The 23,132-nt window shown below is 48.2% G+C and overlaps 1 protein-coding gene across 1 annotated transcript in view; it reads left to right on the top strand.

Annotated features, from left to right (window-relative positions):
- The first annotated feature begins 1,191 nt into the window (after positions 1 to 1,191).
- The window catches only part of LOC144807245 (phospholipase A2 inhibitor and Ly6/PLAUR domain-containing protein-like), a 104,055-nt gene continuing 82,114 nt past the window's right edge, over positions 1,192 to 23,132 (top strand). Inside the window, exon 1 of the mRNA XM_078673099.1 lies at positions 1,192 to 1,345. Coding sequence (XP_078529225.1) covers positions 1,210 to 1,345 — 136 coding nt within the window. The 5' untranslated portion in view covers positions 1,192 to 1,209. The remainder of the gene's footprint in view (positions 1,346 to 23,132) is intronic.

Genomic DNA, 23,132 nt, shown 5'->3' with positions numbered 1-23,132 from the left:
GGACTTTACTGTACCACTCTGCCTTGGGCGGGCACGGCAAGTTACCAGAAAGCTGCCGCCTGTTAGTGGTCAGTCTGATCCCGCGTAGTAACAGCTGGGTGGACGCCCTGTCGTAAAACAACAACAGGGAAGGCGCGGGCTCCCTGATCCAAGGGGGTGCTGGCTGCAGGACCTGGAATTGTTTGTGACACAGACGCCCTCAAGCTCAGCTAGAATCATTGATTCACCTGCAGGCACCAACATGCCTTTATGAGGCCCTGCAGTGTAAACAGTCACTTGCAAGCGAGGCAGCAGGCTGTTGACCCAGCGCAGGCCAGGATGAGCAGGCAATACTGTGCAGCTGAGCGAATAGAGAGCGCCTCGTGCCGGGGTCAAGAGCACGATACAGGCAGGCTGATGCATGTTAGTACAGTCAGGCAGTCACCAGCGTGAACATGCGTGAGTCTAACGCCGGATGCGTGACCTTGGCAGGGCTGCCCCTGCGCTCAGTCCAAACACTCCCGATTACCCGAGGTCCCAAGCGGCCACTTCAACATACTGTGGGCCTGGAGGCTCGAGGAAAAAAGAGACGAGCAGACTCAGATCTATCTGGACCCGCTTCCAGCCTCTGTCATTCCCACAGCTGTGCTGACCACATCACAACAGCTGCATCTTCCACGGGGCGCGAGGCGCTCCTGTAAAACGTTTGAGCACCGCTGGGTGACGTCCGCGCCGTGTACATATACAATACATACATACAAAGATAGCATAGACTGTGCAATAGTGTTTCCGAGATCTGAGCACGCGCAGAACAACCGGAAGCACGAGGTCCCTGAGCACGCGTAAGAACAGTGATGAGTGTAACAACAATCTGGGCATGCGCAGGTATCTGAGACAAGGGCATGCGCAGAAGAAATGTGCACGGCCTTTGAGATGTGGGCATGCGCAAGATCCGTGATTGTATAGTATTCCGTGTAATGCACATGCGCAGTGCACTTATGCATGATTAGTATCACATATTGTGGAGTTGCTCCCTACAATCGTGAATGGATAGTATACCTGCGCTGCACATGCGCAGTACTGACGTTAGAATCCCGTACCGTCCAGTACGCATGCGTAGTACGTCCATCAGTGATTTCTATTCAAGCTGTGATCCTGTGCCAAGAAGTCGTGAGGCATTAGTGTACCAAGCTGAGCGCATGCGCAGTATATTAGTAACTGACCCCGCTCATGCCCGTCGGGAGGTTAATGTCGCCCGGAGCCTCCGCTCTCGGGATCAACTCGGACTCGGAGCTTTCCCCGCCGGAGATCAGGAGAGGAGGGATCCACCCCACCCCCCCCCCCCCCGAGAGGAGAGACCGAGGAGGTGAGTCTGAGGGAGATCAGGGCCTCTCACTGACCCCCGACTGACGTCACTAATGACCCCCAAGACCTGATGACGTCACTACTGACCCCCACCAGTCCTGCTGACGTCACTACTGACCCCCACCAGCCCTGCTGACATCACTACTGACCCCCACCAGCCCTGCTGACGTCACTACTGACCCCCCAGTCCCCCTGCTGACCCCATTATTGACCCCCACCAGCCCTGCTGACGTCACTACTGACCCCCACCAGCCCTGCTGATGTCACTACTGACCCCATCCAGCCCTGCTGCCCCATTACTGACCCCCACCAGCCCTGCTGACGTCACTACTGACCCCCACCAGCCCTACTGACGTCACTAATGACCCCCCATCCCTGCTGACGTCACTACTGACCCCCAGCCATGCTGACGTCACTACTGACCCTCCACCAGCCCTGCTGACGTCACTACTGACCCTCACCAGCCCTGCTGCCCCCATTACTGACCCCCACCAGCCCTGCTGCCCCCATTACTGACCCCCCACCAGCCATGCTGACGTCACTACTGCCCCCCACCAGCCCTGCTGCCCCATTACTGACCCCCCACCAGCCATGCTGACGTCACTACTGACCCCCACCAGCCCTGCTGCCCCCATTACTGACCCTCCACCAGCCATGCTGACGTCACTACTGACCCCCACCAGCCCTGCTGCCCCATTACTGACCCCCCACCAGGCCTACTAACCCCCACTAGCCCTGCTGACGTCACTACTGACCCCCAGCTCTGCTGACGTCACTACTGACCCCACCTGCCCTGCTGACTTCACTACTGACCCCCCAGCAGCCCTGCTGACGTCACTACTGACCCCCACCAGCCATGCTGACCCCTCACTGACCCCCCAGCACTGACCCCCACTGACCCCCCAGCACTACTGACTTCACTACTGACCCCCACCAGCCCTGCTGACGTCATTACTGACCCCCACCAGCCCTGCTGACGTCACTACTGACCCCCACCAGCCCTGCTGACGTCACTACTGACCCCCACCAGCCCTGCTGACCCCATTACTGACCCCCACCAGCCCTGCTGACGTCACTGCTGACCCCCACCAGCCATGCCGATGTCACTACTGACCTCCACCAGCCCTGCTGACGTCACTAATGACCCCCACCAGCCCTGCTGGCCCCACTACTCACCCCCACCAGCCCTGCTGACGTCACTACTGACCCCCACCAGCCCTGCTGACGTCACTACTGACCCCCACCATCCCTGCTGACGTCACTACTGACCCCCACCAGCCCTGCTGATGTCAGTACTGACCCCCACCAGCCCTGCTGACCCCATTACTGACCCCCACCAGCCCTGCTGATGTCACTGCTGACCCCCACCAGCCATGCTGATGTCACTACTGACCCCCACCAGCCCTGCTGACGTCACTACTGACCCCCACCAGCCCTGCTGACCCACTACTCACCCCCACCAGCCCTGCTGACCCACTACTCACCCCCACCAGCCCTGCTGACGTCACTACTGACCCCCACCAGCCCTGCTGACGTCACTACTCACCCCCACCAGCCCTGCTGACGTCACTACTGACCCCCCAGCCCTGCTGACCCCACTACTGACCCTCACTAGCCATGCTGACGTCACTACTGACCCCCACCAGCCCTGCAGCCCTGCCGACCCCATTACTGACCCCCACCAGCACTGCTGACCGCATTACTGACCCCCCACCAGCCCTGCTGCCCCATTACTGACCCCCCACCAGCCCTGCTGTCCCCATTACTGACCACTGACCAGCCCTGCTGCCCCATTACTGACCCCCCACCAGCCCTGCTGACGTCACTACTGACCCCACCAGCCCTGCTGACCCATTACTGACCCCCACCAGCCCTGCTGACCCCATTACTGACCCCCCACCAGCCCTGCTGACCCCATTACTGACCCCCCAACAACCCTGCTGCCCCATTACTGACCCCCCACCAGCCCTACTGACCCCATTACTAACCCCTGACCAGCCCTGCTGACCCCATTACTGACCCCTCACCAGCCCTACTGACCCCATTGCTGACCCCTGACCAGCCCTGCTGACCCCATTACTGACCCCCACCAGCCCTGCTGACCCCATTACTGACCCCCCACCAGCCCTGCTGACATCACTACTGACCCCACCAGCCCTGCTGACCCATTACTGACCCCCCACCAGCCCTGCTGACCCCATTACTGACCCCTGACCAGCCCTGCTGACCCCATTACTGACCCCCACCAGTCCTACTGACGTCACTACTGACCCCCACCCTGCTGACTTCACTACTGACCCCCTCCCTGCTGATGTCACTACTGACCCCCCAGCCCTGCTGACGTCACTACTGACCCCCACCAGCCCTGCTGCCCCCATTACTGACCCCGACCAGCCCTGCTGACCCATTACTGACCCCCCACCAGCCCTGCTGACCCATTACTGACCCCCCACCAGCCCTGCTGAACCCATTATTGACCCCCACCAGCACTGCTGACCCCATTACAGACCCCCCACCAACCCTGCTGCCCCATTACTGACCCCCACCAGCCCTGCTGACGTCACTACTGACCCCCCCAGCCCTTCTGACCCCATTACTGGCCCCCCACCAGCCCTACTGACCTCATTACTGACCCCCCACCAGCCCTGCTGCCCCATTACTGACCCCCCACCAGCGCTAGTGACCCCACTACTGACCCCCGACCTGCCCTGCTGACGTCACTACTGACCCCCCACCAGCCTTGCTGCCCCATTACTGACCCCGACCAGCCCTGCTGCCCCATTACTGACCCCTACCAGCCCGTGGCCCCATTACTGACCCCCCACCAGCCCTGCTGCCCCCATTCCTGACCCCCCCACCAGCCCTGCGGCCCCCATTAATGACCCCGACCAGCCATGCTGCCCCCATCACTGACCCCCGACCAGCCCTGCTGCCCCATTACTGACCCCTACCAGCCCTGCTGCCCCCATTACTGACCCCCGACCAGCCCTGCTGACCCCATTACTGACCCCAACCAGCCCTGCTGACCCCATTACTGATCCCCAACCAGCCCTGCTGACCCCATTACTGACCCCCACCAGCACTGCTGACCCCATTACTGACCCCCACCAGCACTGCTGACCCCATTACTGACCCCATCAGCCCTGCTGCCCCATTACTGACCCCCACCAGCCCTGCTGCCCCATTACTAACCCCCCACCAGCCCTGCTGACCCCATTACTGACCCGACCAGCCCTGCTGACCCCGTTACTGACCCCCACCAGCCCTGCTGCCCCCATTACTGACCACCGACCAGCCCTGCGGCCCCAATACTGACCCCCCACCAGCCCTGCTGACGTCACTACTGACCCCATAAGCCCTGCTGACCCATTACTGACCCCCACCAGCCCTACTGACCCCACTACTGACCCCCGACCAGCCCTGCTGACGTCACTACTGACCCTCCACCAGCCCTGCTGCCCCATTACTGACCCGACCAGCCCTGCTGCCCCCATTACTGACCCCTACCAGCCCTGATGCCCCATTACTGACCCCCCACCAGCCCTGCTGCCCCCATTCCTGACCCCCCCACCAGCCCTGCTGCCCCCATTACTGACCCCGACCAGCCATGCTGCCCCCATCACTGACCCCCGACCAGCCCTGCTGCCCCATTACTGACCCCTACCAGCCCTGCTGCCCCCACTACTGACCCCCGACCAGCCCTGCTGCCCCCACTACTGACCCCCGACCAGCCCTGCTGCCCCCATTACTGACCCAGACCAGCCCTCCTGCTTAAATGTACAATGATTTCTGTGAAGACTATCAAAAAGGGTACTCCGGTGCTGTTGATATCATCAACCCTTATCGCTATGTTGGGCCTCAATGTGATTGGTTGTTGTAGATGGAATTCCAAAACTGATGGCTTCTCTGTCATTCTATGTGCCAATCTGTTGAAGTAGTGAAAAGCATACTATGTGTATGTGTAAAGTGCACAGTGTTAGACCTGGCATCTTTTAGTGTGTTTCCCCTGTTTTTTTGCATTGACCGCCTGTTTTTTTCTCAGTATTTGCTGGTTTAGTGTCTCTGGGCACTTTCTCACTGCTGTCCAGTGTTAAAGTGCAAGTGCTCCTATTGTAAATTGTGTTATGGATTGGTGTTTCCATGATTGTCATATTTGATTTACTAGTAAGTCCGTAGTACAGTACACTGTGTGTGCCCAGGGCCTGTAAATCAAATGATGAGGGTGGGCCTGCAGCACTGATTGTGCCACCCACATCAGCAGCCTTTTAAAGGTGTCACTGACGAGCCACTGCTGTGTATGCGCTCAGTCGTGACTGCCACTGCTGTATATGCGCTCAGTCGTGACTACCAGATCGACTTGGCTAGGGCACCCACTTGCCAAGCCCTAACCTTCCCTTTTATTGCATGTAAGGCACCCCTAATGTAGGCCCAAGGTACCCCTCTGGGCAAGATACAGTGTATTTGAAAACTAGTACATGTCCTGGTGTGTGTGACATGTCCTGATGGTGAACTACAGGGTCATTCGTTTTGAGGTCTCGCTGGCGTCGCAGCACGAAGCGGTCATCGCAGCGCGAAGCGCTGTTGCCAGCGATACTTATTGTCGCTGTGTAAGTAGCAAAGTGGGACAGGAGAGGTGCACAAGCTTAATAAACCCATTGCAGACAAGGGCTGTGACCGCGCGCTTTATGAGACACGTGCTGTGAACGCACGCGCTTTAGGAGACACATGCTGTAAATGCGCGCGTGTCTTCTCGCGCTCTCCCACACTTTCACTTTCACAGCTCGTGTCTCCTGCAGCACGCGGTCACATCCTTTGTCTGCAATGGCTTTAGTAAGCTCGTCAGCAATGCGTCCCCGGACTCAGATAACACCCCCTAACACTGCCCAAACTACTCAGCGGCAGAACTTGTTCTATATTGTGAGTATGAGGAAGTATACAGGTGTGATACACACGCTATACCAGCTCGGTTCACGTAAGCTAAGGAAAGCTTGCAACGCTGTTGCTTGTTTTTAAAATACATTTGAAACATTGCCATGGCTAAGACAATGCACAGCATCAAGGTAAGATTGCCGAATTAAATGGGACTCAAATTATTGGCATCGGAAGGATGAGAAGTCGAGATTGCCATCTCAGACATAATCTTGTGTCTTGCAAGTCGCGACAGATGGCAATAGGGAGTGCTTAACTCGCACGGCCTTAAGCAGATGTACTTCTCACTACAAAGACCAATCAAGCGTTGCGGGGAGCAAGAACACACTGTAAAATAATTAAACGAAGCGGGCCCGCTGTTTTCAATACAGAACGTGACGCAAGCACATGAAACTTGGTAGATGCTAAGTTCGCTCTTATGCTTCACCACTTGTCTCTTCGGAAGTGACGATGTTTGGAAACAGACTCACTCTTTGTAATCTCGAGGATGCTTCCTTGTTCAATCAATCGTCGATGAAATAATTACTAGCTTTATGTTGGGAGCATTCAAGAACACACAAATCACACATAGCGCTCGTAAACAAAAGGTTACCCCTTCCCGTTGAGTCCAGTTTGCACCAGACATGGAATATTGACTCAAAAGGGAACTGCGTCACAAGGTCACACCTGCTCCTGGTAAAGTGGTATAACAAAGCTAAATCTTCTACACGTACCCCGTCTGAATGGGTCTGTTATGTTTGACACGCAGTGTGAAATCTCAGCTTGAGACTGATTTTGGAGAAGTCAGCAGTAATGTTCATTAGACAGCGTCGTTGTTTAATTTGTACATAATTTTTTTTCAAGTGCTGAGGCAAAAAGGTTTTTTTCTTTTTTTAAGAGGCCGCCCTCGGTGCTGCCAAATACCCAGTACGCCGAATACTGGGCCTGCCTAGTCCCGATTCGACGTCATGCCTCTTTCTTCCACCGCCTACACTTCCTCTATGTTTGTCTCACCTTGCATGTTCTTTTTCTTCCCTTTCTTGTCCCTTTGTCTCTCATTTGCTGCCTTTTCTATCTTTCTCTGGGAAACAGTCTGATGATAAAATAGATATTACGCGCCCCGAAACTGAGAGCCTGGGCCCAACACTTGCAACCACCGGCACCATTAAGCCCTGACGCAGCATCCTTCGAGAACTGCAGCATAAACAGCCACCCAGGCAATTCCTCGCCGTTTACATAAAGCTGCGATAGTCGGTACTGTGCATTTCAGCGTTTTTTGCAATCAGACTGGATAGGACGGGCCCAATTGCACTCGAAAGAAAAATGAAAGCCCATCATCTCCAAGCACCGAGCGACCCGCAGCAGACAAATGATTGTTCCAGCGCTATAATTAAGGCCCTGGGGAGATCAAGTTTGAGGCTCAAGACTAATGTCTCGATAAAGAACAGCAATAATCTTGCAATCCGGCACAGTGTTACTCATGCCCAAAACTGGACAGTGATGTCCAACTGTGAGAAGGGAACAGAACTCAGCACACCTCGCACTCTTCCTGTCTGTACTCTGTAGCCAAATCATGTTACCTAAATTACCTTCTTTGCCTCTTTTTCTACCTAGCGCATATTGCATAAATATTTTTTTTCATAGTGGTGTATGTTCTTATTATAGTTATTTGGCAATTAGATAGCGTATAATTTGTCATTAGTGTGGTATTACAGCATTGTTCACTTTCTGGGCTGAGGTTCGTATCGCAGACCGGAGTATAACAGTCTGAATACGTTCCTGGAGATGTGCTGTCACTGTCAGCAGGGTAAGCGGCTCAGTTAGTCTACGTTCCTCATAATCAGTGGCCTGGTAATGCTGACTGGGTCGGTAACAAGTGTTACCAGCCCTGTCAGAATTTCAAGGTCCACTGCGCAGTGGAGTACTCTGGAGGGAAATGAAATTTACCTGGTATTTCCAAATGTGCTGCTTATTGAACATTTCCAAGGAGACCTTCCGGGTCCACCTCGTTTATGTTAGCAGCGTGGAAGTTCCGCCCACGACACGTCTATAGGAAGTTAGGTGTTTATATATTCAACTATATGTCGCCTTTCTATTGTTTCTAAGCACTGTAAATGACTCGGTTGGCTTAACTCATAATGGTATAGGATGGTATAGGAGCCGGATTTCTTTGGGATACACAAACCATTTAAAAGTATCTTTAAGACGTAGAGACTGATACGGTCCGTGTCGTACCAGAAATAAAAAAGCATTTGCAATGCAACAGGTCTCGCATTACTAAATGTTTCAGTTATTGGTGTTGCATTATTATCAGCAATGCTAATAGCTCAAAGTTTTACTAATGCGAGACCTATTGCATTGCAAATGCTTGTTCACTTTTGAAAGGCTATCTGTCCCTTAGGATAGAATGGGGAATACTCTGTAAGATTTTACGAGTATATCTTCCCATTGGGACAAAATAGAGAAAAGGAGTTTAGTATGCCTGCACTCAGATGAGTAAAGATTAGTAAATATGAGTTTTATGCTCTGTGTTTGAAAATACCACTATTAGAAAGTAGGTATTTTCTTGCTTAGCCATCCTGTATGCCTCTGCTGAGTTTGTGGATTGACTATCTGGCTTTGGAGTGACAGGGGCTGGGGGTGTGCATTCTCTTCAGACAGCCACTGGGGGGGGGGGGGTCGAGGTGTGTCCTGCCTTCAATGGACGAGTCAGGGCTGGGCTGAATAGACCTGGGCTGCATTTATTGTAGTGGGAGGAATTTCCCTGCACCTGATTGGGACTGGTCTTTCTTGGACAATGCTGTCTCCACCTCCTGCCAGGAAGCCGGGCCAGGGAGAACAGAACTGGTATGGGCTGGGCACAGACACTCTCCGCCCAAGGGAACAAAGAGGAACTGAGTATAAATATTGGGGCCCACACCCCAGAACTTTAGAATTTGCTGGAATCAAGGAACCTGCAAAGAAGAAGAGCTGGAAGAACTGCAGGTTGAGTACTGCCCCTTTGCTGTGTTGTTGCTTTGTTTGGTTGGCCTGCAGTTGCTGCTTCTGCTTTGGGCAGTAAAAGGACTGGACTGAACTTTCTTAAACTTGTGCTGAGTATCTCCAAGAGCTTCAAACCGAACTTACCTCCTGTTCACGAAGTCTCCAGGACAGCAAAGACTTCACTTACCTCTGGGTATCACCTCTGGAACCGCAGTTTCAGTTGCCACAGAGGGGGAAAGCAGCAGACTTCGTCGCCGACTACGTGTCCAGAAGGCACCGCAGAGGGCACAGCCGCATCTCGCACTGCAACTCTGGTCTTATCGACGACCATCGTCACCGAGCTGCTGCCCGTACGAATCTTGAGGGCACCGCACGCTGCACAGCTACTCTTTACTTTGCAACCACAACGGTTGCAATGACCTTCCCGCACCAACGTGATCGGCTGCAACTAAAAGGTACTGTTTACGAGTCTGCCGACCCCATGACCGATGCAGTCGGACGGAACTGTTGGATTCTGTTCTCAGCACCGCTGTAGCACCAAACGGAGCTACAGACTTCAAGGAACTGTATTTTTTAGGTTATTCTTGAAAAGTTAATATTTTGAAGAACTGTATGTTGGATTTGTATTGTTTTGTTTTTGTTTTGAATATATAAAGTATTGGATATTTTTCTAAAGTGGTGTGGTGTCCTTTTGTGGTGTTTTCACTTTGTTACTGTTGGTTATGTACTAATGCTTTACACACAGCCTCTGATATAAGCCTGACCGCTCGTGCCAAGCTACCAAGGAAGTGAGCTGGGGTTATTTCAGTAGTGTACCCCCTTATCCTAAAGGGTTCCTTTTTGGACAAAGGTGCAAATCATTGCCAACTAGAGACCCCCATTTCTAACACAAGGTCACCCAGAAGGGCATCATTGTGCTGAATAACAGATTATATTGTTATCAAAGTCACTGGTACACATTTTATCGACTTCAGAAGGATGAAAGAGTGAGTGGACATGCCAGGATTTGAGTCTGTGACCATAAGGTTAAATACAGGCCCCTACAGTGGGTGCATTCATCCAACGAACCACCAGACCCTGCTGGAAAAGCATGAATGACAAACCGTGACCAGGGACCCTAAACTGAGTGAGATCCTCAAGGCCAGCAGCATCCTACAATCGTCCAGCACTAAGTGTAATCTGCTGACAGAAAGCATTAAAAAAAGTTATTCTTGAAATCTTTTTATTGTAAGATCTGCTGTGAGGCATGCACCAGATATACACAGCCTTATCGCAAACCCCAAACTTCACACCCACCTCATCCTAGAGACTTGCCTTTTAGACTCCTGTGCCGTGTGCTGCAGCATCTCATGATTCAGACATACTCCTTGAAACACACCAACAACACCATGGGGTTGTAGTAGCAGCAATACTCGGAGAAACCCTTTCCATGACCCACTTCACGCTAAAAAAAATAAAAAATCTGGGAGATTGTGAAGATCAGAATCACACTGTGCCCCAATGTCAGCCTCAGAATCCTCTCCTGCTACTGCCGCTGGCAACTTCATGAACCATTCCTCCACCCCTATGACAGACGAGTACCTCCACCCACTCCTAATTACAGAAGACTTCGCGTTCTGGCTGGAGAATAGCACCGCCCCCTCCTTTAATATATTCAGATAGCTGTGGGATCTTGCAACTGAAAATTGGGTCAACACTACCATCAGACAACAGGCAACACTGCCCTGATACTGTGCACACTCCCCTCAGACCTCAGATAGCACCACCCAGACACTGTAAACAGTACCCTCAGACAACAGGCAACACTGCCCACACACTGTAAACACTACCCACAGATGTCAGATAGCACCATCCAGACACTGTAAACACTATCAATCAATCAATCAATACATTTATAAAGCGCGCTTCTCACCCGTGAGGGTCTCAAGGCACTGAGGGGGGAGAGGGGGTGCCGCTACTGCTCGAAGAGCCAGGTCGTGAGGTGTTTCCTGAAGGTCAGATGGTCCTGGGTCAGTCGTAGGTGTTTGGGGAGGGAGTTCCATGTTTTCGCTACCAGTTGGAGAATGATCTTCCTCCGGTGGTGGTTCTGCGAATCCTTGGGACGGTGGTGAGGGCGAGGCTGGTGGAGCGGAGCTGGCGGGTGGGGGTGTAAAACGAGAGGCGGCTGTTGAGGTTTTCGGGTCCCCTGTTGTGGAGCGCCTTGTGTGCATGGGTGAGCAGCCTGAACGTGATCCTTTTGTTGACGGGGAGCCAGTGGAGGGCTCTCGGGTGGGCGGATATGTTGCTGTGGCGAGGGATGTTGAGGATGAGTCGTGCGGAGGCGTTCTGTATGCGCTGGAGACGATTCTGAAGTTTGGCCGTGGTTCCTGCGTAAAGGGCGTTCCCGTAGTCCAGTCGGCTGGTGATGAGGGCCTGGGTGACTGTTCTTCTGGTTTCGGTGGGGATCCATCGGAAGATCTTCCGGAGCATGTGTAGGGTCTTGAAGCATGAGGATGAAACGGCGTTGACTTGCTTGGTCATCGTTAGGGAGGAGTCCAAGATGAATCCCAGGTTGCGAGCGTGGTTCGTGGGTGTCGGTGTGGTGCCCAGCGCCGTGGGCCACCAGGAGTCGTCCCAGGCTGATGGGGATTGTCCGAGGATGCGGACCTCCGTCTTGTCTGAGTTGAGCTTCAGACGGCTGTGCTTCATCCAGTACGCTACCTCTTTCATACCTTCCTGAAGGTTGGTTTTGGCGATGGCTGGGTCTTTGGTGAGGGAGAGTATCAGTTGGGTGTCATCGGGGTAGGAGATGATGTTGATGTTTTGTGTTTGCGTGCGATGGTGGCGAGGGGGCTCATGTAGATATTGAAGAGTGTTGGGCTGAGTGAGGATCCTTGGGGTACGCCGCAGATGATCTCGGTGGCCTCGGAGTGGAAGGGGGGTAGGTGGACTCTCTGGGTTCTGCCAGAGAGGAACAAGGTGATCCATTCCAGGGCCTTTCCTTGGATTCCAGTGTTGTCGAGGTGGTCTATTAGGGTGCGGTGGCAGACGGTGTCAAAGGCTGCTGAGAGGTCTAGGAGGATGAGAGCGGCTGTTTCTCCGTTGTCCATCAGGGTTCTGATGTCGTCTGTGGCTGCGATGAGGGCGGTCTTGGTGCTGTGGTTGGATCGCAATCCGGACTGGGAAGGGTTGAGCGAGTTGTTTGCCTCGAGGAATGCGGTCAGCTGTTTGTTGATTGTCTTCTCGATGACTTTAGCCGGGAAGGGGAGAAGAGAGATGGGGCGGAAGTTTTTGAGGTCTTTTCGGGTCCGCTGTGGGTTTCTTCAGAAGGGCGTTGATTTCTGCGTGTTTCCAGCTCTCTGGGAAGGTGGCTGACGCGAAGGAGCTGTTTACGACGTTCCGAAGGTGGGGTGCGATGATGGTGTCGGCTTTGTTGAAGATGTAATGGGGGCATGGGTCGGAGGGAGAGCCGGAGTGGATGGAGTTCATGACGTGGATGGTGTCTTTACTGCTGATGGGGGACCATACGCTGAGGGTGGTGGTGGGGTCGCTGGTTTGGTGTCCGGAGGTGGAGATTGGGGTCCGAAGCTGTCGTGTATATCTGCGATCTTGCGGTGGAAGAACGTGGCGAGGGCGTTGCAGAGATCTTGTGACGGGGTGATGTTGTTGTTGCTGGCGTTGGGGTTGGAGAGCTCTTTGACGATGCTGAAGAGCTGCTTGCTGTTTTGGGTGTTGTTGTCCAGTCGCTCTTTGAACGATGTCCTCTTGGTGGCCCGGATCTGCTGGTGGTATTTGCGGGTGGCGTTTTTGAGGGTTGTCATGTTTTCTGTTGTCTGTTCGTGGCGCCAGGTCTTTTCGAGTGTTTGGCAAGATTTCTTTGCGGCTTTGAGGGCATCTGTGAACCATGGGGGTTTTCTGTTGCCGGTCTTGCCTTGGGAGTTCTTCAGTGGAGCGAGGTCGTTGGCGCAGTTGGTGATCCACTGAGTGGGCTGCGTTGTTGGTGTCGGGTAGATTGGTGTCGGCTGGTGGGTTCTGGCTCAGCGATGTGGTTAGCTGGTCTGTGGTGATTTTGCTCCAGCATCTGCTGGGGATCCGATGCGCAAGGTGGTGAGATGTATTCTTCTTGAAGATGAAGTGTACGCAGCTGTGGTCAGTCCAGTGTAGTCCGGTGGAGTGGTTGAAGGCAACGTGGTTACTGGCGGAGAAGATGGCGTCGAGCGTGTGGCCGGCGAGGTGGGTGGGGGTATCCACCAGTTGCTTGAGTACGAGGTTGGCGAGGTTGTCTAGCAGCGTGGAGGTGGCGTTGTCATTGTTTTTTTCCAGGTGAAAGTTCAGGTCTCTTAGGAGGATGTATTCTGGTGAGGCTAGGGCGTGCGGACTGATGAAGCCTGCGATGATTTAGCTGGATTGTGTGCGTGGGCCTGGGGGTCTGTAGATGAGCGTTCCTCTGAGGGTGGTCTGGGGGTTGGTGTGGATTTGGAAGTGTAGGTGTTCAGCGGTGGGGACGATGTCTTCGGCGTTGGTCGTGACGTTGATGGTGTTCCTGTAGATGATGGCGGCGACTCCTCCCGTTTTGTTGGTGCGGTCCTTCCGGGTGATTTTGTAGCCGTCTGGGATGGCTATGGCGATGTCGGGGCTGAGGAGGCGTTCATCCAGGTTTCCGTGAGGAAACCGACGTCTGGTGCTGATGTGTCGAGGAGGTCCCAGAGTTCGATGGCGTGCTTGTGAATGGAGTGGGTGTTGAGGAGGATGCACTTAAGGTGGTTGTTGTTGGTGTTTGGTTTGGCGGGCGGAGTGCGGGGTCGAAGGCAGGTGAATTTGCAGGCTTGACAGGTGAAGGGTCCGTGGGTGCGCTTTGGGGTGGCTTGGTAGCAGGTGGTTGGTCGTCCGGTGTTGAGTGCGATGAGGGCGGCGGTGTCGTATCTTAGTCGGGTGTCCTGGTGTCGGCGGGGGCCAGGGGTTCTGGCGCTGGGCGCGGTCCAGGCGCGGACGGGCGCAGACGGGCTTGCCTTTAACGCGTCCGCTGCGCTTCCGCGCGGCGTCCTCCATAAATGGCCAAGTGGGAGGGAGGAGCAGCTGGGAGGTGGAAGCGGGGTGGCCAATGGGCGACAGAGGGAGCGTGGCACAGATGGAAAAGGGACGGGGCCGCAGGGGAGCGGCGGTGGGAAGCGGGGAGCGGGGGGGGCACAGAAGCAGGAAAAACAGTCACGGAGAAACACAAAATATACTGGCAACAATGCAAGTAAAACACTGGGTGCAGTCAACAACAATACTCAGGAATACGGGTGCACCGGCGAACTCGCGGCAGCAGCGGTGAAGGGCAGGAGTCCTGGTCACACCGGGGAGCCGTGCGGTGTGTGGAGCTATCGGCCCTGTGAGCAGGGTCAAGGGTCACCACCACTACCCTCCGACAACATGAAGCACTGCCCAGACACTACATACTCTACCCTCAGACAAGTAACACTGCCTGACACTGTAAACACTAAAAGCAGACAACAGGTAGGTGACTAGAAATTTGATGTGACTCTGAGCTCAATGTGATGTGACTCTGAGCTATATGGCCTATAATGGAAAAAATGAGTTTGACCCCAAACACCTCGAAATGTCACAAATAGGAGTCAGACATGTACCTGGAGGCTGGAAATGAGCCCTAGCCACTCTTGTTATATCATCTGAGATATATTATGGGGTCCTGGTGGCTACAGGGACCCGAAAACAGTCATGAGGGTTGATACCGAAAATTAGCAAAAATCGTCAAAAAAAGTTTTTTTGACAAGATTTGCTAATTTTCCAAATAGCTCAGAATGGATATCACAGTCACTTTGTGAGTACCCATGACCTAAATATACTGGTTAGAAAGCTCAGATCTGATGCTTTCATTTGATCTATCTACCTTTGCTATTATCTGAAGTTTTTTTTTCAGCTTCCAGCCAAGGGAAGAACCTGACATCGTACCCGATTTTGAGCAACGTAGCCTGGATGGAAGAAGTGACTATGCCCCCTTAAACCCCAAAACTTCAAAAAGTCATCCCTGGAGGCCAGAAATGGGTCTTAGACACTCCTGGTATGTCATCTTAGGTATACTAAGGGGTCCTTAGGTCCAGAACTAGAAATTTGATGTGACTCTGAGCTCAATGTGATGTGACTCTGAGCTCTATGGCCTATATTGGGAAAAATGAGTTTGATCCCAAACACCTCGAAATGTCACAAATAAGAGTCAGACATGTACCTGGAGGCTGGAAATGAGCCCTAGCCACTCTTGTTATATCATCTGAGATATATTATGGGGTCCTGGTGGCTACAGGGACCTGAAAACAGTCATACAAAGCAATTTGAATCCATACGAGGCAATTTTTAATTTGCGGCCATCTGGTCACCCTTTGAAATGGATAGGATATACTACAGAGGATGTAGTGCACTCTATTTCTTGAAGCATATGATGTACTGACTTAATTTCAATTGCAGTATGTAGCTAAGACATTTACAATTCATAGTGGTAACTCTCATGGTTGTGGCTTATAGGGACAAGGTACAAATCAAGTGTAACCTTCAGGTACGTTTTTATTTTTCACTTTCATGTGTGTTGTAGAACACTTTATACTTTTGGCTATAATTCATAGTCTGTACATTATAGAGACATAATTTAAACAGCACTTTGTTCCTAGTGATGTGCATCTTACCCATGTGAATTATTATGTGTGTGGCGTATTGTAAAATTTTCAAAACTTGAGGTTGAATGTATGACGTTTTTCAATACCGTCGCATGTACGAAAAAGTATGCCTTACATTTTGTCCCATACTTCTAAAACCATACAATCTGGATCCATAATTGGAAGTGCAGCATTAAGCTAACATGATGCCACTGTCCTGTGTTCATTTTCATGCATGTGGAAAGCTTCAAAGTGGTGTGAATCTTTCAGCGATTAAACACATATTTTTAAAAAAATTCCTTCAGCTTTTGCAAAATGTGTCAAATATGTTATGTCATCAGTCAAGATCCATATTAGATAGAGCTTGATTTCCAACTGCAACACATTCTATACCATAGCCTACTACAGTGTGCCATTTTATATGCATGTGGCTCACACACAAGGTGCATACAAAGCAATTTGAATCCATACGAGGCGATTTTTAATTTGCGGCCATCTGGTCACCCATTGAAATGGATAGGATATATTACATAGTATGTGGTGCACTATAAATCTTGAATCATATGAGGTACCGACCTAATTTCAATCACAGTATGTAGCTAAGACATCTACACTTTATAGTGGTAACTCTCATATTTGTGGCTTATAGGGACAAGGTACAAATCAAGTGTAATCTTCAGGAAAAGTTTTTATTTTTCACTTTCATGTGTGTTGAAGAACACTTTATGCTTTTGGCTACAAAATGTGAAGTTGAATGTATGATGTTTTTCAATAACGTCACATGTGTGAAAAAATATGCCTTACGTTGTGGCCCATAATTCTGAAACCATACAATCTGGATCCATAATTCTGAGTGCAGCATACAGTTACCATCATGCCACTGCCCTGTGGTCATTGTCATGCCTGTGCCATGCTTAGAAGTGGTGAGAATCATTCAGTGATTAAACGCATGTTTTATAAAATTTGCCTCCATTTTTTGCAAAATGAGTCACGTATATTGTGTCATCAGTCATGATCCATACTAGATAGAGCTTGATTTCCAACTGCAACACATTCTATAGCATACCCTACTACATTGTGTCATTTTAAATGCATGTGGCTTACACGTAAGGTACATACAACGCAATATGAATCCATACGACGCGATTTTCAATTTGCGGCCATCTGGTCGTCCCATTGAAATGGATAGGATATTATACATAGCAGAATGTGCCCTATAATTCTTGAAGCATATAAGGTAAAGACTTAATTTCAATTGCAGATTCTAGCTAAGATTTGTATGCATTATTGTACCAATTCTTATGCATGTGGCCCACATAGAAAGTGCACGAAATGGAAGTTGAATCCATACGAGGCGATTTTCGATTTCCGGCCATCTGGTCACCCAAATCTCAAAGATTATTGTTAATAATTCAGTGTGTTTTTATGCTATTTAGCTAATAATGCATGAACCTGTTTATTAACATGTGCATAATGAGATACCAAAGAGAAAATAATGAAAATGTATTGGTAAACCGTATTTTGGTAGACTTTAAAAAACCCCATTGAAAAACACATGCATCACCAATGCTGCTTTTTGCTTGTGCCTAAAACGAAAATGTGTTATTAAAAAGTGAATATAACACATAGAGATGTTTTTTCTTTTGTTTATGAAGCCTAATGTGAAGGCAGGTCACACCTATGTTTTACTTTGAAAAAATCTCTTTTCTAAAATTTACGGCGTTACCTTGTTTTTTAATATAGCTAAAAAAACAATTGTTAAAGTCGCTTATAAAAAAGTGATCGTAAATGCTATTTTGTTTTTTTTTTCAGCTTGAGGTTCAGTTTAATATGAGTCTTAATTTGATGTATCACTTGCCCTAGTAAACAATCCCCAAAGTCTATTTTTTTTCAATTTTCCCAAGCTCAATGTTAAACACATGCATCACCAATGATGCAAAAAGTCAAGTCAGAAATTTCAAACAGCAATAAAAAAGTGAGAAAAACAGATATTTGAAAAATTCCTTTTGTTTATGCGGCCTTATGTCCAAAGCCATCCAACAAGAGCATTTTTTTTTAATTCGGTCGATTTAAAAAAAATCTGCGAACTATTTTATTTCTCTCAAAAAAGTGCCAAAAAGTGACTTTTTGTGCAAAAAAGTGCCCGTACAATATTTTTTCATCTAATAAACTTTTTATGACTCAGAATACACTTAGGCTTCAGGTCAATGTGTTTTCGTTTGGGGGAGGGGCCCAGGGAAAAAAACACCTTTTTTTTTCTCGGATTGGTCAAAGGCTTGACTCTTGTTGCACCAGTGCTGCTTCGGCTGCACCAGTGCTGCTTCGGCTGCACTGGTGCAGCTTCTCAGACTTGAGGCGTTGCACCAGTGCAGCATAGAAAAGAAACTTTTTAATAAAAGGATTTAAAACTAATTCAAGATATACATTATCTAAGGAATGTTATAAAAACTCAAATATGGAGAATATTTTTCATTTTCGTCCATTTTTGACCGTTTTGGAGCACTTTGAAGCACTGATGCAGCTTTGGGATTTTTATGGTTATTTTGATCAGAGATGCTCCTAATGTGTTTAAAATTCATGTGGGATGTATCCAAGACACTGCCATCACACCTATATAGTTTTTAAATGATTTTGATGTATTAAAATTTTGACCTCCATAAGGGGGAAAAGGTTGAACTTTTACCCCGCTCGGAGTTCCATGACTTTCGTGACCTTGTCCCCCTGAAATTTAAAATTGCATTTTCAAAGTAATGTGTACAACTATTCATTCTGTGTCATTCATTGTGTGTTTAGCATGCTATTGGGCCACTGTAGCACTTGTTTTTTTTCGTTTTTATCCATTTTTGACCGTTTTTGAACACTTTGATGCTCCAAATGGCCTTTGGACTTAGTCACTTTTTGCTTCATGGAGATTTCAAAAGTGTTAGAAAGTCACTTTGGAGGCACACAGGACAGTGCAAATGCACCTATATAGCAATCAGGACACTCCAATCACACCTATATAGTTTTTAAATGATTTTGATGAATTAAAAATGTTGACCTCCATGAGGGGTGGAAAGTTTGAACTTTTACCCCGCTCGGAGTTCCATGACTTCTGTGACCTCGTCCCCCTGAAATTTAAAATAGCATTTTCCAAGTAATTTGTAAATATATTCATTCTGGGTCATTCATTGTGTGTTTAGCTTGCTATTGGGCCAGTGTAGCACTTTGTTTTTTTCATTTTTATGCATTTGTGACCGTTTTTAAACACTTTCATGCACCAATGATGTCTTTGTACTTCGTCATTTTTCACTTCATGGGGACTTCAAAGTGTTAGAAATTCATTTTGGAGGCACACAAAACAGTGCAAATGCAGTTACATAGCATTCAGGACACTGCAATTACACCTATATAGTTTTTAAAAGATTTTGATGTAATAACATTTTTGACCTCCATGGGGAGGGCCCTTAAGCTGAACTTTTACCCAGCTCGGAGTTCCATGACCTTGTCCCCCTGAAATTGAAAATCGAATTTTCAAAGTGTTTAGTAAAACTGTTCATTCTGTGTCATTCATTATGTCTTTAGCCTGCTATTGGACCACCGCAGCACTATGTTTTGTTAATTTTAACCCAATGTTGACCTTTTTTGACCACTTTGATGCACCAGTGAAGTTTTTGGACTTAGTCATTTTTCACTTCATGGAGACTTCAAAAGCGTTAGAAATTCATTTTGTAAATACCTAGAACGGTGCAAATGCAGCCATATAACATTCAGGGCACTACAATTACACCTATATAGTTTTTAAATGATTTTGATGCAATAACATTTTTGACCTCCATGGGGAGGGCACTCAAGCTAAACTTTTACCCAGCTCCGAGTTCCACGACCTCGGGTGGAAAAAGTGACTTTGCCCCCTTAAACCCAAAAACTTCAAAAAGTCACCCCTGGAGGCCAGAAATGAATGGGTCTTAGACACTCTTGGTATGTCATCTGAGGTATACTATGGTGTTCTTGGGTCCAGAACTAGAAATGTGATGTGACTCTGATATCTAGGGCCTATAATGGAAAAAATGAATTTGACACCAAACACCTCAAAATGTCTGAAATAGGACTCAGACATGTACCTGGAGGCTGGAAATGAGCCCTAGACACTCTTGCTATATCACCTGAGATATAATATAGGGTCCTGGTGGCCACAGGGACCCAAAAACAGTCAGGTGGGTTGATACTGAAAATTAGCAAAAATCGTCCCAAAATTTTTTTTTACAAGATTTGCTAATTTTCCAAATAGCTCAGAATGGATATCAGAGACACTGTTTGAGTGCGCAAGATATGAATACACGTGTTAGAAAGGTCAGCTCTGATGCTTTCATGTGATATATATAACTTTGATATTATATAAAGTTTTTTTTCCGCTACCAACCAAGGGAAACACCTGATATCGTACCCGATTTTGAGAACATTGGGCTGGGTGGAAAAAGTCACTTTGCCCCCTTAAACCCAAAAACTTCAAAAAGTCACCCCTGGAGGCCAGAAATGGGTCTTAGACACTCTTGGTATGTCATCTGAGGTATACTATGGTCTTCTTGGGTCCAGAACTAGAAATCTGATGTGACTCTGATATCTAGGAGCTATAATGGAAAAAAATGAATTTGACACCAAACACCTCAAAATGTCACAAATAGGAGTCAGACATGTACCTGGAGGCTGGAAATGAGCCCTAGCCACTCTTGTTATATAATCTGAGATATATTATGGGGTCCTGGTGGCTACAGGGACCTGAAAACAGTCATGAGGGTTGATACCGAAAATTAGCAAAAATCGTCAAAAAAAGTTTTTTTGACAAGATTTGCTAATTTTCCAAATAGCTCAGAATGGATATCACAGTCACTTTGTGAGTACCCAGGACCTAAATATACTTGTTAGAAAGCTCAGATCTGATGCTTTCATTTGATCTATCTACCTTTGCTATTATCTGAAGTTTTTTTTTCAGCTTCCAGCCATGGGAAAAACCTGACATTGTACCCGATTTTGAGCACCTTAGGCTGGATGGAAGAAGTGACTTTGCCCCCTTAAACCCCAAAACTTCAAAAAGTCATCCCTGGAGGCCAGAAATGGGTCTTAGACACTCCTGGTATGTCATCTGAGGTATACTAAGGGGTCCTTAGGTCCAGAACTAGAAATTTGATGTGACTCTGAGCTCAATGTGATGTGACTCTGAGCTATATGGCCTATAATGGAAAAAATGAGTTTGACCCCAAACACCTCGAAATGTCACAAATAGGAGTCAGACATGTACCTGGAGGCTGGAAATGAGCCCTAGCCACTCTTGTTATATCATCTGAGATATATTATGGGGTCCTGGTGGCTACAGGGACCCGAAAACAGTCATGAGGGTTGATACCGAAAATTAGCAAAAATCGTCAAAAAAAGTTTTTTTGACAAGATTTGCTAATTTTCCAAATAGCTCAGAATGGATATCACAGTCACTTTGTGAGTACCCAGGACCTAAATATACTTGTTAGAAAGCTCAGATCTGATGCTTTCATTTGATCTATCTACCTTTGCTATTATCTGAAGTTTTTTTTTCAGCTTCCAGCCAAGGGAAGAACCTGACATCGTACCCGATTTTGAGCAACGTAGCCTGGATGGAAGAAGTGACTATGCCCCCTTAAACCCCAAAACTTCAAAAAGTCATCCCTGGAGGCCAGAAATGGGTCTTAGACACTCCTGGTATGTCATCTGAGGTATACTAAGGGGTCCTTAGGTCCAGAACTAGAAATTTGATGTGACTCTGAGCTCAATGTGATGTGACTCTGAGCTCTATGGCCTATATTGGGAAAAATGAGTTTGATCCCAACCACCTCGAAATGTCACAAATAAGAGTCAGACGTACCTGGAGGCTGGAAATGAGCCCTAGCCACTCTTGTTATATCATCTGAGATATATTATGGGGTCCTGGTGGCTACAGGGACCTGCAAACAGTCATACAAAGCAATTTGAATCCATACGAGGCAATTTTTAATTTGCGGCCATCTGGTCACCCTTTGAAATGGATAGGATATACTACAGAGGATGTAGTGCACTCTATTTCTTGAAGCATATGATGTACTGACTTAATTTCAATTGCAGTATGTAGCTAAGACATTTACAATTCATAGTGGTAACTCTCATGGTTGTGGCTTATAGGGACAAGGTACAAATCAAGTGTAACCTTCAGGTAAGTTTTTATTTTTCACTTTCATGTGTGTTGTAGAACACTTTATACTTTTGGCTATAATTCATAGTCTGTACATTATAGAGACATAATTTAAACAGCACTTTGTTCCTAGTGATGTGCATCTTACCCATGTGAATTATTATGTGTGTGGCGTATTGTAAAGTTGTCAAAATATGAGGTTGAATGTATGACGTTTTTCAATACCGTCGCATGTACGAAAAAGTATGCCTTACATTTTGTCCCATACTTCTAAAACCATACAATCTGGATCCATAATTGGAAGTGCAGCATTAAGCTAACATGATGCCACTGTCCTGTGTTCATTTTCATGCATGTGGAAAGCTTCAAAGTGGTGTGAATCTTTCAGCGATTAAACACATATTTTAAAAAAAATTCCTCCAGCTTTTGCAAAATGTGTCACGTATGTTATGTCATCAGTCAAGATCCATATTAGATAGAGCTTGATTTCCAACTGCATCACATTCTATAACATAGCCTACTACAGTGTCCCATTTTATATGCATGTGGCTCACACACAAGGTGCATACAAAGCAATTTGAATCCATACGAGGCGATTTTTAATTTGCGGCCATCTGGTCACCCATTGAAATGGATAGGATATATTACATAGTATGTGGTGCACTATAAATCTTGAACCATATGAGGTACTGACCTAATTTCAATCACAGTATGTAGCTAAGACATCTACACTTTATAGTGGTAACTCTCATATTTGTGGCTTATAGGGACAAGATACAAATCAAGTGTAATCTTCAGGAAAAGTTTTTATTTTTCACTTTCATGTGTGTTGAAGAACACTTTATACTTTTGGCTACAAAATGTGAAGTTGAATGTATTATGTTTTTCAATAACGTCACATGTGTGAAAAAATATGCCTTACGTTGTGGCCCATAATTCTAAAACCATACAATCTGGATCCATAATTCTGAGTGCAGCATACAGTTACCATCATGCCACTGCCCTGTGGTCATTGTCATGCCTGTGCCATGCTTAGAAGTGGTGAGAATCATTCAGTGATTAAACGCATGTTTTATAAAATTTGCCTCCAT

This window comes from Lissotriton helveticus, chromosome 1_2 (genome assembly GCF_964261635.1).
Source record: "Lissotriton helveticus chromosome 1_2, aLisHel1.1, whole genome shotgun sequence".
In the NCBI taxonomy this organism is placed as follows: Eukaryota; Metazoa; Chordata; class Amphibia; order Caudata; family Salamandridae; genus Lissotriton; species Lissotriton helveticus.
Note: the sequence above shows the minus strand (reverse complement) of the source record. Positions and strands in the feature narration are given on the sequence as shown.